Raw genomic sequence first — 19,507 nt, forward strand, 5'->3', positions numbered from 1 at the left:
ACTTTTTATTTACAAAGCATATGCATGGGTAATTTTTCCAACATTGACCCTTGAATAACCTTTTGTTGCAAATTTTCCCCTATCCTCTCCCCCATCTGGAAGGTAATCCAATATATGTTAAATATGTTGAAATACATGTTAGATCTAATATATGTATACATATTTATACAGTTATCTGGTTGTGCAAGGAAAATCAGACCAAGAAGGAAGAAAAAGAAAAACTGAGAAAAAAACCCCAGAATGCAAGCAAATAACAACGAGAGAGAGAGAGAGAGAGAGAGAGAGAGAGAGAGAGAGAGAGAGAGAGAGAGAGAGAAAGAGAGAGAGAAAATCCTATATTGTGTTCCACCCTCTGTTCCCATAGTTCTCTCTTTGAGTGTAGATGGCTCTCTTCATCACTGCACAAGTGGAACTGGTTTGAATCATTTCAATGTTGAGAAGAGCCACGTCCATCAGAATTGATCATCCTATAATCTTGTTGTCTTGTATAATGATCTCCTGGTCCTGCTCATTTCACTTTGCATCAGTTCATGTAAGTCTCTCCAGGACTCTCTGAAATCATCCTGCTGGTCATTTCTTACTGAACAATAATATTCCATAACATTCATATACCACAATTTATTCAGCCATTCTCCAACTGTTGGGCATCCACTCAGTTTCCAGTTTCTGCCCACTACAGAGAGGGCTGCCACAAACATTTCTACACATGTGGGTCCCTTTCCCTTCTTTATGATCTCTTTGGGATATAAGCCCAGTAGTAACACTGCTGGATCAAAGGGTATGCACAGTTTGATAACTTTTTGAGCATAGTTTCTAATTACTCTCTAGACTGGCTGGATCCGTTCATAGTTCTACCAACAATGTATCAGGGTCCCAGTTTTCCCACATTCCCTTTCAGCATTCATCATTGTCTTTTCCTGTCATCTTAGCCAAATATATTCTCACTTGATCCTCACAACAACCTTGAGAAGTATGTGCTTTTCTTTATCATCTCCATTTTACAGTTGAGCAAAATGAAGCAGAAAGAAACTAAATGATTTTCCTAGGATCACACTGTTAGTAAATGTCTAAGACAGAATTTAAATTCATGTCTTCCTGAGAAAGTATTTTATCCACTGTAATCCTAGCCTGCCTAAAGCATAAATTTGATAGTTTGATAAGCTTTGATAAGCTAAAAAGATTTTATGACACAGAATGTTAGGACATAGAACACCTTAGGGATCATTTTATCTTGTCTAGTACCAGTTTTAAAACTGATGAAACTCAAACCCAGATAAAAGCAAATAATTTACCTAAGATTTCATAAATGAGATGACTGAAGTATATGACACAGATCTCATTTAATAGGAGTCCTACTTCTTATGACAGCTTAGATCACAAGACAAATTTATATACAAATGCCTGTTTGCTTTAAAATTATCCAAAAAGTAGCTCTTAGGCAAACAACACATTATAAAAATTTGGGTGCTAGATTAAGAATCTATAATATCATTCAGAATTCTGGTTCTGTCACTACTTGGGTAATTTTGAACAAGACAATTGAGCTCAGCTTCCTAATGCTTCACAAAATGAGATTCATGAAGGATTATTTCACCTGTAACGTTCTCTTCCAGCCCTAAATCCTATGATTCTATTTTCTAAAATTCTGTGTTTTAAAATTCCCTTCAGTTTCAACATTCTAAGATTCCTTCCTCTTTCTAATGTTCTATTGATTTCCCAGAGACCAATTGGGGTCAATGTTTTCACTAGGAAAAAAAAATCTATGTGGGTCTTCCATGTGACCAAAGAAAATATGAATTATTCATCAAATTGGGGTGTATGTATGACTATATTTTTAAAAATGTAATTTCTTTTGGAAATGTTATAAAGGGCAAAATTTATAATGCTAAAACTGTTGCCTTATGCTTAGTCAATTAAACCCCACTCAGAAGACCTTGCTGTGAATACCAGCATGTGAAGCATATTAATTGTTTATGCTTAATGGTTATAGAAGCAAGCTGAGTGAGTTATACCTAATGATAGTTATTAAGTTCACAAAGTGTGATATTTTATCCATTTATGTCCTTCAGTTCCATTCTACTTAATCCCATTGAAGAAACTGAATGAGAATTTTAGTCAACTCTCAATTATCAATGTGTGGGCTATCTGCTGTGAACCATCAGCAGCAAATTTCTCATTCCATCCTTTTACCTAGTACACATCTGGGTCACCTTTCTAACTCATTATTCAGGAAACGGAAACTAATTTAATACCAATGTAAGCAATACATAATTAGGAACGTACACCATTGGTAGTGGGAGGATAACATTTGAAAGTTAATCATATAAACTGGATATTTCATTGTTCTCATATTAAAAACCATGACATCAAGTACTAACCACATAGATTCTAGTTATTTATAAGGTATATGAAAAGTTTTCTTTTAAGTATAATCACTTTTTAAAGTATAAATCACTTATGAACAACTTACATTTTTATCATATTCGAAGGCATGTAAAGCACTTTACATTTATTTGAACCTCACAACATCCCTGTAGAGGAGGTGCTGCAGGTGTTTTACAGGTGAGGAAGCTGAGAGGTGAAGAGCAATAAAGAGACTTGTCCTTGTTCATAAAGCCGGCAACTGAGCTGAACCCAGATTTCCCTTATGTCTCATGAACTATTGAAATACTGTATAGAATTTCTAAATGTTAGGACTGGGGGAAATTTTCATGATCATGTAGTTTAACTTTTTCAGATGAGGAAACTGAGGTCCAAAGACTAGCTCAAGTACATGCAACAGTATTAGTGGCAGAATGTTGTATTTTAGAGCAAGAAGGTACTTTTAAAAAATCATTCAACATTAAGTGTTTTTCATGACTACACATGTATAATTTTTATCAAATTGCTTATGTTCTCAATGTGGGGGAGGGAAGAGAAGAGAATTTGGAACTCAAAATTTGAAAAAAAATAAAGTTAAAATTGTTTTTTCATGTAATTGTGAAAAATATTAAATTTTTTAAAATCATTCAACCCAACCTCCTCATTTTACTGAGGTCCAAAAGAGTTGAATGACCAGACTGAGTTCACATAGACCAAGCTTCTATTGGAAATCAGGCCCTCGGGCCCTAATTCGCTGTTCTTTCTATTACACTGAGGGTCATTAACAACTGGCTATTCAGGAAAAAAAAAAAGTTTACATGATATATTTTAAGTTTTATCTGCATTATTAATATTTTCTCTTTCATTTTCTTAAGCCTGGACAATCAGCAAAACAAATCAAGCCTAGTCCTATAGGGTTTCCTGAATTTCTAAATGAAAATGCTTTTACTAAAAAATTGACAATAAGAGCTCAAAAGATGGTTCAAGTTGGCTCCAGTATACTCCCTGATATACTCCAACTGCTTCATGAGTTTGACAGATTTCTGGTTGGTTCCCAGGTAAAGGGATGTATCTCAGAATCTGTAATGGGCTGAGGTTTGAACTGATGCACTGAGGTCCCAAGTACGTGAGGCTAGATAGTAATTGGGCTATACTCTATTAATATACATGATTGGATAAAGAATGGTCCCTGCCCACTCTCCGTGCAAGTCCTGATGTGTTGTATAGGAAATGACGATTTTGGTGGGTGGAGGCAGAGAGAGAGAGAGGAAGAGAAGCTGGGGGAGATTGGGCCTGGGTTCAAGACTCCGAGCTGCTGGTTGTGTGGCTGCTGGTCGAGCTAGCTCCTTGACTCAGCTGCACACATTGCTATCGCCGATTCTCTTCCAACTCTGATCCTTCTTTACTGAGAATAAAGACTGACGGTTTTCCCCTAACCTAAATTCCTGACTCCTGTCGATTTAAAAAGACACGATCTTCACAAGAATCTGTTAATGTTTATAAGATATACAAATATCAGACATACAAATTGGCACTGTGAATGGACCTAGAAGACAAGCAGAATATTTGTTACTTTCTACTGGAAAGCCATGATCAACTGAAGATAGAGAGTAAGGATTTCACTTACCGGGGGTCCTGGAGGTCCCTTTGGTCCTACTTCACCTGGAAAACCACGTGGTCCCTAAAATCAATCAAATGATCATATAATCATCAAATAATTAGAAAATCTCAAAATTCATCTAGGTCAACCCTTACCCCCCCAAAAGAAGAAATCCTGACAAATGAAACTCCAATCTCAGCTTGATAACATCCAGTGAGGGAGGGCTCACTATATTATGAGACAATTAACTTCCCATTTGGACAGCTCTCATTGTTGAGAGATTGTTACTTAGACTGAGTTGAATCAATTGTGCTATTAATTTCAGCCCACCTGGATTGGTCATTCAATGGTCAAGTAAAAGCACTCTAATCCTTTTTCTCCATGAGAGTTTTTTTTCAGATTTAAAGATGGGAGGCATGGTCCTAACTATATTTTCACTCAACTAACCCAGGTCCTATTCACTCTCCTTTGAAGGTGTTCTAACTTGTCCATTTCTCTTTTAAAATCAAGTGGAAGAAGGTTAATTTTGCTTTGTTTGGCCCTATAAAAAAGAAGTAGGACCAGTGAGTAGAAAGAGATTAACAAGTATGCATTAAGTATAAATATATTTGTGCCTTACAAACATTATCTTGTTACTAATCAAATGAATGTCATTTTTATCCTCATTTTCACATCTGAAGAAACTGAGGCAGACTTAGGCTAAGTGACTTGGGCAGGGTCACTTTACTTTTCTAGATCATTCACCTAGTGTCTGAGGTACAGACCCAAGATTTCCCATTGCATCACGGAACTGCCCCTCTAGAAATCACAGGAGACAAAATTTTGGTTCAGTTGAAATTAAAAGTTCTGAATAATTATTCTGCTCAAATATTCTGTTAATAAAATTCTACTCAAAAAATGGAATAGGCTGACTCAGGAGACAGTGAATTATCCATCATTGAAGGTAACCAACTGGAAACTAGATAGCTAGTTGTTAAAAATATTGAAAAGAAAATAAACTGAATTGAATGACTTTTTAGGCCCCTTTCACCTCTGAACACACACATATACATATACCCAGACAAATACAAATACATACACATACACGCACATCTCTTAGGAAGTTATCTGTCCATGGTAGAGTAGGAACATTACTTCATTTGTGTTAATTATGCTTTATGCACTCTAAGATCTCATTAGCTATTTTTTCCTTTTTGCAGGCAGAATATATTATTTGATGCATATTGATTTCAATCTACAGAAATAATGAAAAATCTCAAAATTTGAGTGATTTTTGAATGACTGATCTTGGTCCATGTGAAACAATTAAACTATATGGTTGAGATTCACCATTGATTCCACTACCTAAGGCGAGGAAGGGGAAGCTTTTTTTCCACAAAGGGCCATTTGGATATTTATAACATCATTCAAGGGCCTTACAAAATTATCAATTTATAGAACTAAAGCCATGGGAGGTTGTTGTACCTCACTTTCAGCTCATCATCACCTGTAGTGGCTTTAACAAATGATTTCTTGAGTCTTATAGATGGCCCCCAAACTGGACATTTCCCATCCCTGATTTAAGTAGTTAGTGACTTTTGAAATAATAGGAACTGATGAGGTACCTTTTTCTATCAAAATTAAAATATTCTATCTTGAACTTTGGAGGCCTTCATACTGTTACAGAGGCCATGCTATCAAACTATAATCAGGAAGTTAAGTGGTAAGAGCAACTATAGCAGTATTTTCACCATTTTTTGTTATTGTTGTTTACTTGTGTTTTTTCTTTCTTCCTTGTGGTTTTTTCTTTTCTGATCTGATTTTTTTCTTGTGTAGGATGATGAATATGGAAATATGTTTAGAAGATTTGCACATGTTTAATCTATATTGTCTTGTTTGCTGCCTTAGGGAAAAGGGAGAAGGAGAGAAAGGGAGAAAAAATTGGAACACAAGCTTTTGTAAAGATAAATGCTAAAAACTATCTTCCCGTGTATTTTGAAAAATAAAATACTATTAAGAAAAAGGAGTAACTGCTAGAAATAGTGCTATTAAAGGTACCATCTGCATTCTATTTTGATTGTGTATAAAAGATAAAAGCAGGAAGAATGTAGGCTTGTGGGATGCTATTCAAGCTGTCCCTTTATACTATAAAGACAGAGTTGTATGCAGGGAAAGCAAGGAAAGTTTGAGAAATAGGAGGGATCTCCTTGTAGAAGACAAATAGGGCTCTGGATAGAGCCCTTTTGTATGTCTGTATTCCTCTGTGGTTTTTCTGTCTTTAGGAAAGTCTTATATATAAGCCTTTTCCTTAGGTTGCCTGAAATCTTAGGCTGAGAGTATACTAAATGCTTTGGCTTCTCCTGGGTCACAAATTCATCATTAATAGCATCCCTGAGAACACTTGTGTTTTCTATTTCCTCAGGGATGACGCTGATAGAGATTTCAGGGCTCTGACACAGATGATTAGAGGCTTACACCTCTTATTTAGAGAAACCACAGCTTATAAAAACAAAACAAAATAACCCCGAAATGCTCATATTGACATTGCACCACCTGTTTCTCACCTCTGTTCATATCATTATGATAAAGTAGGCAGGTAGGGCGGTGGGGTCTAGCAAAAATAATCCATCTATACGGAAATCCAGAATTCCAATGATGTCAGCAATCTCATTTAATTCAACTACTCAACCAGCACAATTCATATCCTTGAGGGAATTGCATTGTCACTCCATATACATGCCTACAGTAGGTGTGATCCTTCAACATGGATAGCCATCAACACCGTGACCGCTGGTAGCTAGCACATCTCCATTTGACAATGCACTAAAAGGTTGTAATACTCACAGGTTCCCCATTGATGCCTGGATCTCCTTTCTCGCCTTTCTGCCCAGCTTCCCCCTGGTAAGAGACAATCAAAGGTAGGTCATTGGTGACAATGTCATAGCACATAAAACATTAAAGTTGGAGGAGCCTTAGTTTCATAGTCTCATAGAGATTGATATGTAGAAAGAACCATAAAAATTATCTAATGAGTGAAAGTACTTTTGAAAGTAAATCATATTTTCTCAACATGAGATGATTCAAGGCAATTCCAGTGGACCTGTGATGGAGAGAGCCAGAGAGCATCCAGAGAGGCTGTGAGACTGAATGTGGACCACAGCTTAGAATTTGCACCTTTGTTGTTGTTTATTCACTTGACTTTTTTTTTTCCTTTCTCATTTCCCCCCTTTGATCTGATTTTTCTTGTATAGTATGATATTGAAAGAATTGCACACATTTAACCTATACTGAATTACTTGCTATCTGAGGGAAGGGAAAGTGGGCAGGGAAGGAGAAAAAAATGGATAACAGGGTTTTTCAGGGATGGATGTTGTCTATCTTTGCATGTATTTTGAAAAATAAAAATCTATTATATAAAAAAAAAGAAACTAAAGCATTTTACACACAGATGAAGAGATGATTACCACTTTTTTCACTGAAATCACAAGATGATGGGTTTAGACCTGGAAGGAATGCTAAGTCATTAGGGGAAGCTCTTTCTCTATTTTTAAAAATTTTATTTGAAAGAGAAATTGTTACTTGTCTTAGATTACGCAAATAATAGATAGCAGAGAGAAAATAAGCAGGTGAGACATTCAGGTGGAAAGCTCAACAGATACTTTGGCAAATTGGAGTGGAGAGAATGTCTACATGGTTAAAACCTTTGGCTTTGGGAAAAAGAATATGTGTGGATTGCAGGGTACATACCACTTAGAAGCCCTTCTTCAATTTATTCTTATGACAAGAACTCCAAACACTTTATCATTTTGATTGAGCTCCTCTGATGACTCACTAGCTTATCAACATCTTTCTTATACCATAGTAACAGGACTAATCATAGTACTCCAGGTGAAGTCTGATAAGGGCTGATTACAACCACATTATCACCTCTCTATACATAGAACCTACGCCCCTCTTAATGCAGTCCAAGATCCCAGTAGGTTTTTGATGGCCATATCATACAAATGGTTCACTAAAAACTCAGATCAGAACTGCTGCCCCATTATCATGCTTCCCCTAACTTGCCTAGTGAAGTTAATATATACACACATATGTGTTTGTGTATGTGTATGTATTAGATATAGACATATAGATATATTTTGCCTAAATGAAAGATTTATATTTATCCCATTGAATTTCATCTTAGATTCAGTCAAGCACCCTAGCCTGTTATGATCTTTTTGCATCCTTATTTTATAATTTAATAACTTAGCGATTCTTCCCAGATTTGTGTCATTTGTTTCATCTGTACTTTTGATCTTCATACCATCTATTGTTTTATCCAAGTCATTAATAACAACAGTAAATATAACAGAGCCAAGTCCAGATCCCTGGAGCTCTCCACTGAAAACTGTATTTCATATTAACCACAACTGTAGTGTGGCAAGATGCGTAGATTGAGACTGAGGAAGATAGTTTTCTAGAGGGAAGGATTGGGTTACTCTTGCTTGGTGGTGGCTATGGAATGATTTGTGAATGGGGATGGCCTAGTGATGAGGAGGATCATTTGAAATAATTAGAAATATTTATCCTGATACTGTGACATATTTAACATGTATAGAACTGTTTGCCATTTGGGGGAGGGAGTGGAGGAAGGGAAGGGAAAAATCGGAACAGAAGTGAGTGCAAGGGATAATGTTGTAAAAAATTACCCTGGCATGGGTTCTGTCAATAAAAAGTTATAATTATTAAAAAAATAAAATTAAATTAAAAAAAAAGAAATATTTATCCTGGAATAGAGAAGATTGAGGAGAAAACATGCTAATAGTAATAGAGAATTAGAAGGCGTGTCATATGAAAGAAGGATTCATTAATTCTACAGGGAATAATCAGTAGTGAAATGTGGAAGATGTAGCAGTGAATTTAAATTTGATGCCAAGGAAAAACAACAAAAATGTCCCCCTAAAACTAGCATTGTCCAAAGATAGAATGATCTACTTCAAGGGGTGATGGGTTTTGGATGATGGAAGTTTGGAAAAGGAGGTATTCAATCACTAATCAGAGATATAATATCTAGGAATAGACAGTATTCTTGTCTAGTATGTATTGGACTAAATGGCTGCTAAGTTTCTTTCTAACTCTCAAATTCTGGGGTTTTTCTACGAATACAGGAAATTTATTTAATTTTTCAATGCCTTCATTTCTTCACATTTTGATGGGGATAACAATGCTTGCCTTTGAATTGTCTATCACACAGGGTTTTTGAGGGGAAAGTATTTTAAGCATACTCTAAAAAGCAGCATAAAAATTTATTATTAGTAGTAGTTGGGTAGACTCACTTTATTTATATGTATTTATAGTCCCTCACTTTATTTCTCTGAACCTCAGTTTCCTACTCTATAAAATATGATACTGACCCCTGTACTCCCTGTTCCTCAAGACTCCTCTGAGGAAAACTTTTGGACAACCTTCAAATGTTAAACAGAACCACAGATATCCAGAGCTTCCAAGGACCTTACCGGTCATTTATAATCTATCATTGACCAGAAAATGAGAAATCTGAAGCCCCTAGAGTTACAAAAGTGTCTGATAAAGGTGAGTTGCTAATTGGACTAAGTGCTCTCTGAGGTTAATTTTATTTCTTACCCTATCTTTAGGCTAGGGATCGAGGTCCCATGCAAACCAACAGCTACTATTGCCATCTTGTGGTATGTGCCAGCATTTTAGCAATGCAGTAATTTGCAAAGTCTGGAGCCTGGGGCAGAGATATTCTGTCTCCTCCCTGATTATGACTTTTCTTAATTATGCTGTAGACTTAAAATCCCTCTAAATCCTTCAGCAATCCCCACCTCCTCTTGATCCACAGGGACTCAGAAAATGCACACTGAAGAAGAACATTAATGAAGTCAAACAGAATAATACTTTAGAAAACCATAAATACAAACACATGTTGCTTTGGCAACCAAGGCTGCTTCAGGGAATGCAGCTTGGAATTCTGCAATGAATCTTTTTTATAGGCACTCTTTTTTCTTATTTTATTGCAAAGAGATTTTAATATACAGGCAGAGGCAAAGCCCATCATATTCCCAGGGAAAAGCCCATTCCACTTAAACGAAGGATGGACCCAACCAAAACAAGTGTCAGATGTGATAGGATCCACAAATGTCCTTCAATAATGGGCTTGACCTCTATACCAAGGTCAATCTGAAAAGTGGAGCACCATAACATCCTTTACCTTTGGTGACATTTCTAATGGTACTCATGTAGACACAAATACATGAAGTATATTTTAAATACTATCAGATAATAATGTGTTTAAAGTGCTTTGTAAATCTTAAAAGTAATTGATATAAATGATAAATATTTTAATCTAATTTTAAGTGTCCTTTTATCTCTAACAACTTGTAAATGAAAAATCACTCATTAAACATTGACTCTGATCCATACATAGTACTAAATGTTGGAGCAATAAATAAAAAAAAGCAACTCCATTTCTATCTTTAAGGAGCTTTCTTCTGAAGTGCTACAAAGCACTTTAAATGCATTATTATCTGAACCTCATAACAACTGTCTAAGATATGTATAGGTATTATTACCCCCACTTAACTCATAGGAAAACTGATTCTGGAGGAAGAAAATTAAGTTATTTGTCTTTACCCCCAATAGTTTTCATAAAAAGGATTTGAACTTAGGACTCTCTTAACACAAGTGTATTACCCTTTTCACTATATCATTTGATATCTTGAATTTTGTTCCAGCAAAGAACAAAAGAGAGGTTGGATCTCAGAATGCTAAAACAAGATAACTTCAGCGAAATTAAATAATTTGCTAAAGATCACAAAGCCAGGTTAGGACTAAAAACTTTACATTATGTGGCCTTTTGAAATATTTCATAGAACTGTAACCTCCTAGCACAAAGAGGAACATTAAAAATGGTTTAGTTTACATACCTTATTGAAAAGATGGGGAATAATTTGATTTCCTTGAGAAAAGATAATCAGGAAATGCTTTTTCCCCTTTCCATTTCCAACCATTTCATAGACATACTTTCCTCAGTCTTTAAAATCCTTTTAAAATTCCAGGATCCAAACTGTAATCAGAGACTACCTGTTCCAACCTTACCTGTAACAAAAGGAACTAACAAATGATGGTAGCCTATCCTTTGTCTGAATATCTTCAGCAATGGGTAACTCACCATTCACTGACTTAGCTCATTCTACTATTAAATATTTCTAATTCTTAGGGAGCTTACCCCTAAATAAAGTCTCAATTTGTCCTTTTTATGATTTCTACCCATTGTTTCTAGGTCAGTCATCTGGAAAAAATGTAAAAAACCAACCCCCCCCCCCAAAAAAAAAAAAACTTCCTTTGCATTTATTTTGTATATGGATATTTATGAATGTACTCTTTAACCTAATAAGAATGTAATCTATTTTAAGGGAGATGTAATTCTTTTTTTGTTTTGTACTTCCAATGCCTCCCATAATGTCTGGTATATAGTAATGATAAATGCTACTATGCTATTATGATAAATGCTACTATTAAAAGCATTATCCAAGAAGTATCTTGGTTGCCTTAGGAGGAGGTCTACTCCCCCCTTGTAAAGAGTTTTAAAATAAAGTTGAATGACAATTTCTAAGGTATATTCTAGCTGGGCTTCTTTATTTATCTGGGCAGGTAGTGAGATGGATAGAATGCTGGACTTGGGATCAAAATGACTCCCCTTTCTGCATTCAAATCTGCCCTCAGATACTAGCTATATAACCCTGGGCAAGTCATTTAATCCCATTTCCTTCAGTTTTTTCATCTGTAAAATGATTTGGAGAAAGAAATGGAAAGCCACTGGTGTCTTTACTAAGAAAATTTAAATGGGATTATGTAAAGTCAGACATGACTGAAAAACAACCAACAACAAAATATCTATCTATCTATGTATTTATCTATCTAAACTTTAATTGTCTAGATCAATTCTTTCTCTGTTTTTCTCACAAAATACTAATAAATGTTTTCATTAAATAGGTAATTTAGACCTACAGCATTCCCCTTCATTTTCAGTTTATAAACCTTGTCAAAAAAAACAAAAAAACTAAATGAGGCTGGTCTGACATGACTTAGTGATCACAGCATCCTTTTCTCTTACAGGTTTTACAGACCATCCTATATTTTTTCTATAAATTATAGTCAAACTCATTGATCTACAGTTTGTGTTCTGTATTCCATTTTCTTTTTTGGGAGGAGTGGGGTAAATCAAGAGACTCCCTTTCTCCATCTAATAGGATATTGATTAGCCACAGTCTTTCACAATATCACCAACATTGGTTCCTCAGTAGCATCTGTCAATTCTTTTACTAGGTTGGGATGCAGTTCATCTGGGATTGGTACCAACATATGAAGGATAGTTAGGGGCATACTCATTATGTCACTGTATATGTTGCATTTCAACCCCCTGTTAATGGCTATTTGGTTTGGTTCTTTCTTGTTCAAAAAACTGTCTATGTGGTAGGAACAAAACAAAACAAAACACGCAAACAAACAAGCAAAATAACTGAGGAGCTGTTTTCTGGACAAGTCATAATGGAGAAAGTGAGGGGCTCAATGTTAAGAAGACCTGTGTTCAAATTTTACCTGTTACAATGATTAGCTGCATGACTTAGGCATATCATTAACCTTGTGGAGTCTATTTCTTTTTATATAAGATGAGGCTCCCCCCTTATAGCACCTACTGACCAGGATTATAGAATCGCAAATGAATTGAGACATATGAAGTCCTTCCCAAACTTTAAAAAGTCAGGTATTTTTATCACTCCCTTGTCTAACTTGGGAGAAGTCCTCTCTTTTCTGATATTTTGAAATTTAAAATCATCAGCTTGGAGGCAGCTAGATGGTGCAGTGGTACCTACCTCAAAGTTAGGAGAACCTAAGTTTAAATCCAGCCTCAGACACTTAACACTTACTAGTTGTGTGACCCAGGGCAAATTATTTAAGTCCAATTGTCTCACAAAAACAGAACAAAAACCCTCAGAAAACATCATCTTGCTTTATTTTTAGCCTTCTTAGCCAACTCTGTTCATCCTGCTCTATAGTATTCCTGATACAATTTTCAGATATTGTGCCATCATTTTTTTTCAACCACGCTAGTTTCATTCTCCTGAATATTTTTACAATATATTTGTTGATAAGGTCCTCTGCATTCATATCATTATTTCCATATAAACCAATGTTTCTTCCTCAAAAAAATTTTTGGGGTCTTCAGAATTTATTTTTTGGGGGGATCTTCAGAATTTTAATCTGGAGACATTTCTTTTCCTTCTCATTTGATTTACCTTGTAGAAAGGCTATCAAATTGTGCATACTCTTTGACCCAGCAGCATCACTACTGAATCTATATCCCAAGGAAATCAAAAAAAAGAGAAAAGGATCCACATATGCAAAAATGTTTGTAGCAGATCTTTTTGTGGTACCAAAGAATTGGAAAATGAGTAGATGCCCATCAATTGGGGAATGGCTGAATATCTTATGGTATATGAAGGTAATGGAATAATATTTTTGTATAAAAATGACGAACAAGCTGATTTTATAAAGGCCTGGAATGATTTACACGAACTGATGCTGAGCAAAACAAGCAGAACCAGTAATACATTTTATGGAATAATATCAAGAATGTGTGATGATCAATTATGGAAAACTTGATTCTTCTTAAGTGTTCAGGAATCCAATTCAATACCATTAGACTTTGGACAGAAAAATGACATCTGCATCCATAAAAAGAACTATGGTGAGTGAATATAAATCAACATCTGCTATGTTCACTTCTTTTTTCTGTTTTTTTTTTTTTTCTATCCCATGGTTTTTCCCTTTGGCTCTGATTTTTCTCTCCCACCATTATTCATAAAGCAATGTATATTAAATATAAATATATTTGTAAAAAGAAAAATACCCTCCTAAGCTTAGGTTTATGCCTCACTACACACATCTATTTTTCCTTTTTTATTTATCACCAATTTTAAATTAATATCTAAGATTTTTTCAAAATTGAATCCTATAATATAATTTTGCTGGTACTTCTAGGATTAGTAATAGGGTCAAAAGTTTACTCTTTTATTCTACCAGAGAAAACTCACTTTCTCTTCCTCTCCTCCTTCTCTCTTTTGTTTTGGTTCTCTTTCCAAAGTCATTTCAAATTGCCACTGCCACTTTGGCAAAAGGTCCTCTTTATAGATGCTACTGCATGTTAATCTCTCTACAATCATCTTTTGTATCTTATCAAAGAACTCTCATTTTCCAGGTAATACCAAATCATATCTTCCTCTACCTTCCAAATGCCTGAATTTAGCTAAGAAAATGGATCCCCAAGTGAGGTTCAATCTAAGGTCATCTTCCTAAAGCCCAGTAGAAAAGAATTGTGTCATTCTAGGCTTGTCAGGGTATTAACTATAAATCAATATATTTTACTTACAGGCATGTGAGGATGCGGAGTGAAATGTGAAATCTGAAATAGAAACCAAGAAAGAAATAGAAATAATTTTAATAAAAATCACTTAATCATTTTTAATATTTGATTCTACAATTCTTAGAAACAACTTCCCAGAGAAGGAAACTGAAGGTCAAAGGAAAGGGAGAGGGAGGAATTTCTAGTAGAAGATGCATGTATATGTGTATACACATAAACATCATGCATACAAACTTTTATATGTGTATAAATGTATGCATATACAATATTTCTTGAAGATGCATACAGACATGAAAATATATATATGAAAATATAAATAAATGGATATAGATAAATGGCTATATATATATATATATATATATATATATACAAATATCTATATATAGAGATTTATATATGTATGTATTTCACTCCCTCTTTCTATATCTATCTATCTAATATCAGTTACAAGAATTAATATATGGTCTTCTGATGGCTCTTCCAATTATATTCTACTGCTTACAGTTGTGTCTTATCTAAGCTGTGTTGCTCCTCTACATCTCAGTACAGGGGTCTGCACATACATAGCCCATAATAAATTGTGGTTTAATGAATGAAAGTACTTTGATTCTAATTAATTTAATAGACATGGAAAGAATTACTAGTGTTTAAGAATTGTTTTTAGAATTTTGACCCTAAATTATAATTCCAAATCCAGAGAGGTAAAGATGATATAGAAAGGAATAAATTGCCTTAGTTTTAGAGTCAGTTTGTCCCCATTTTATTGTTCTCAATGTGTGAACTTGACCAATTTATTTAATCTCTTTGTAATTCATTTTTTTCTCATTCAAAAAACAAGAGAAATAATGATTGTATAACAGATATTTACATCAATTAGACAGATGTGGGTCAGAGAAATTAGAAGCTACCAAATGGCCAAAATATCAAGATAATTTGCAAGAAGGGAGACATTTATGTGTGATAAAAATTCATAGACATTATAACTATCCCTCTTTTCCATGCTCTCCCCAATCAAGCAATATGAAGGGCTATTGATCCATATATCTATTTTTTTCACCAATACAAAAGGTTTGTGAGAAAAAATTGATGCATGTAGAGAGGATATCTTTGCTATGACTATGAAAAATTATAAGATTTTCACAAATGATAAGAGTAGAATGTATTTTATAGTCATACTGGCTGAAACGTTCAGAAGCTATATGAAATAGCACTGAGTGCTAAGGAGAATCCCCATATCTACGACTGCAGATACATCAAAGAATAAAGAAATGCTCAATGAAAAATTATCTACCTCAAGGGGATGTGAGGACCAAATGAGATAATGGATGTAAAGTGCTGGGTAAGCTGCAAAAAGCTAGTCAAACAGCAGCTCTTCTCATTATATTGTTACTATACCATGAAACAGCTTACTTGCAAACACTATTTCTAACACCTATTCTGATTGTTGAGGTGTAAAAACAACTATTCTTAGGACATTAGCACCTAAAGAGACAAATCTCAAATCTCAGATTCCAAAGTCTCGGTCTGGTACAGTGGAAAAAACCCTAAAATAATAGTAATAATAATAATAAGAATAAGAAATATAAAAAAACTGGTATTTATATAGCACTTAATATATGCCAGATATTATGCTAAGTGTTTTATAATGAGTACTTTCAGGTTTGTAAAGCAATCTACAAATATTACCTCATGTAATCTTTATAACAATTCTGAGGAGTTTCTATCACTGTCTCTGTATTATAGATTAGGAAATTGAGGCAGATAGCTTAAGTGACTCATCTAGAATGACAAAGCAAATGAATGTCTGAGGCAATATTTGAACTAAAAGTCTTCTTGATTTCAGGTCCTACACTACTATACCACCTAAACCTGTATTCAAATATAGCCTGAGTCATTTGCTATCATGTGAGATTATGGACACGTCATCTCAAACCTCAAAACCTCTTTCCTCATCTTTAAATAAGGGGTAATAAAATGGCTTTCCCTAAACCAGAACTATTATAAGTAAAACACTTGATTCAATGTTTGTGAATTACTTTTCTTTATTTGTATTTTCCTTCATTAAAATAATTATAAAAAATCAACACATAGCAATCAGTGTATTTGTTCTCCTTTGAAAAGTATATAAACCAACACCTGTGGGAATGTCAAAGAGTAAATGGTATAGATAGCAGGTTTGGGAGTAAAAGCAGATATTGAGATCTTGTCTCTCCTTGGCATCTGAAATATGATGAAAAAAATAATTATTCCCTTTAGGTAGACAATTATTCTTTAGATTTAGTGAACTAAAATGATGTATAAAAAAGAATAGGAAGGGTAAAGGGAAGAAGAAGAAAGTGATGAAGAAGAAAGAAAAAAAGGAGGATGCGAAAGAAAAAAGAAGTGAAAGAGGAGAAAAAGAAATGGAAGGAAGACAAACAAGGGAAATGAGGAAAAAGAGAAGGATGAGAAAGAAAAGAAAATAAGAAAAAGAAGAAGGAACTAGAAAGGGGTTATAGAAAAGAAAAGACAGAAGGATAAGGAAGATGGGGGGAGGGGAGAAAAAGAAGGAAAGAGAAGAAGAGGGAAAAAAGTAGAAAGAGTCTTTTAACTAAAAAATCTAGAGTTGTAAAAGACCTTATCATCTCCTCTCCAACATTAATAACCTAGCCTTGGTTCAAAGACTGACAACGGGAAGGAATATACTATAGTATATTGCAAGACATATCATTGCACTATGGATATTGTTTTAATTGTTGGTTCAATTTTTTTTTCTTTATATCATATTGAAAACTCTGCCAATCTACTTGTACTTTGCTCTGACCTATGAGATCAAACAGTGTATTTCTCTTCTACATATTAAACTTTTACATACTGTGAGACTATGATCATGCCCCTGGTTCATCATCTCTTCTCAAGTTAGACACTCCTGTTTCCTTTCATTTATCTCATATATCATAATGCTGCAGATTTTTCAGCCTCCTTCCTTTTCTCTTCTGGGTACTCCACCTTATCAATGTCCTTTTTATAATGAAGTACAGGAGTGAAAAACAAAATAAAACATCTAAATGTGATTTGACTATAATAAAGCTGAGTAGAAAAAATATTCCCCTAATTCTACATATTACTTTTCTTTTAATGAAACTAAATAAAAAGAAGGAAAAAGTAAAAAAAGGAAAGGAGAAGGAATTAATAAACTGACAGTTTAATGTTACATTGGTAGAAAAAAAAATTCAAGGGAATCCAATAGTGAGTTGGGTTGATTTTCAATCTAAAATGGAAAGATATATTCAAGACTCTCACAGGAGAAGTCATGGAAAAACTGTGAACTTCACTGATGGAAAGAATACCTATGTCAATAAAATAACTATCATCAAAGTAGCAGAATAAGAAAAATAGTTAGTATTAATAGAGCACTATATAAAATTTATAAGGACTTTGATTTTTTTACTATTTGAACTTGGAAATAACACTGTGAAAGAAATGGGACACAAATTAAAACCTCTATTTTATAGAAAAGTAAAATAAGCCTCAGAAAGGTAAACAATATTCCAAATCTCACAACTAGTAAATATTAAAGCTTGGGGTCAAAGGAAAAGATAGAGCAATTCCTGGATCTGATCTTTTAGATATTCTAAAGATTAGCTTTCCCCTCCCCCTTTTTTATTCCATTTCTTTCCCTTCTTTCTTTTCCTTTTTTCTTCCATTTTTCCTCTATTGTGTTTCTTCTTTCCTTCCTATACTTTTTCTTCTTTCCTTCCTCCCTTTCCTTTCTTCCATGTATGGCAAGATGTAGAATTTAGAGTAATTCAAAAAGATATTGGACCAATATCTTTATTTTGAACACTAGGAAACTGGGGTCCAGTGAGATTAAATTACTTTTCCAAAGAAGAATTATAAGCAGTAAAAAAGCAGAGTTAGGATTTGAACTTGGGTCCTGTGCACTCTTTTCATTGTAAAATGCAGTCAATATTTTTTGCTCTTCATTTTTCTCAGTCCTGGCAATGCTCAATTACAGTCTGTTAACACATTCCCAAAAGACACCATTTTCTCAGTTGTATGGCCATTTATAATAATGCAACTTAACTAACATTTGCTAAGTAATCCTTCCAGACGTCTTGTGGGAGAGCTAAATTCTGTTATTAGTGCAATATATCAAAGGTAGGGAAGCTGGAGCAGGATGATTAGGCTACTTTGCCAAGAGCTGTACAGCAAGATTCTGAGCCAGAATCCAGTTATAACATGCTTTCATAGACTGATAGGATTCCATAGTTGGAAGGGATTTCTGAATAGGAACTTGATCTATAACATGACCAACAAGGGAGAAGGAAATAAACATTTGTTAAATGATCCTATAATGTGCCAGACACTGTGCTAATTGCTTTTGCAAATATTATCTCATTTGATCCCCACAAGAACGCTGAGAGTGATACTATTATCTCCATTTTGTTGTTGTGTAAATTGAGACAGGCTGATTAAGTGACTTGCCCTGAATCATATACTTGGTAAGCAGCTGAGGACAGATTTAAGTTCCTGACCCCACGCCTAGTGCTCTGTTCTTGGAGACAACCACTGCCTCTGGTCTTTCAGTCTCTACTAGTGGTTCTCTGGTGAAGGGAAGCTCATTGCTTATAAAGGCAATGCATTCTCTGACTGGACAGTTCTGGTGGTCATAAAAGATTTTTCTTCTTTCTAGTTAAATTCTACAATGCAAACCATTACTCTTATTCCAATGGTCTTTCCACTGAATTATACTGCTTCCTGGGTATAAAGTAGACAAGATGTATCTCCTTAAATAAATGGTTATTTTGAACAAGGAGAATTCAAGCACCAGTAACAGAAGGTTTACTATTCCTTGAAGGCATCTTTTATGTAATGACAGACATTCCCTAATTGTGCGAACTTGGTATTGCCCTGCATGGTTGGGCCTGACTAAATATTGAAAAAACTAGAATCCTCATGAACAGCCAAGAAGCTTTCCAAATGATGAGAGGATATAGACAAGGTATTCCTTGCTTAGAAACAACATAGCATAGCATAGTAGAGATCAACAGGATTTAAAATGGGAGAAACCAAGTTTGAGCTTTAATACTTATTACAGGCATGTCTTAAATTGCCTTCCATCTATTTTGGATTCATCTTGTACCTATTCTGATATC

The 19,507-nt window shown here is 34.6% G+C and overlaps 1 protein-coding gene across 1 annotated transcript in view; it reads right to left on the reverse strand.

Annotated features, from left to right (window-relative positions):
- LOC100931725 (collagen alpha-1(XXII) chain) overlaps positions 1–19,507 on the reverse strand; it is a 146,985-nt gene that overhangs the window by 78,886 nt on the left and 48,592 nt on the right. The window contains 3 exon segments of the mRNA XM_031947429.1: positions 3,989–4,042; positions 6,785–6,838; positions 14,376–14,408. Of these exon segments, the coding sequence (XP_031803289.1) occupies positions 3,989–4,042; positions 6,785–6,838; positions 14,376–14,408 (141 nt within the window).

This window comes from Sarcophilus harrisii, chromosome 1 (assembly GCF_902635505.1).
Source record: "Sarcophilus harrisii chromosome 1, mSarHar1.11, whole genome shotgun sequence".
Lineage (NCBI taxonomy): Eukaryota > Metazoa > Chordata > Mammalia > Dasyuromorphia > Dasyuridae > Sarcophilus > Sarcophilus harrisii.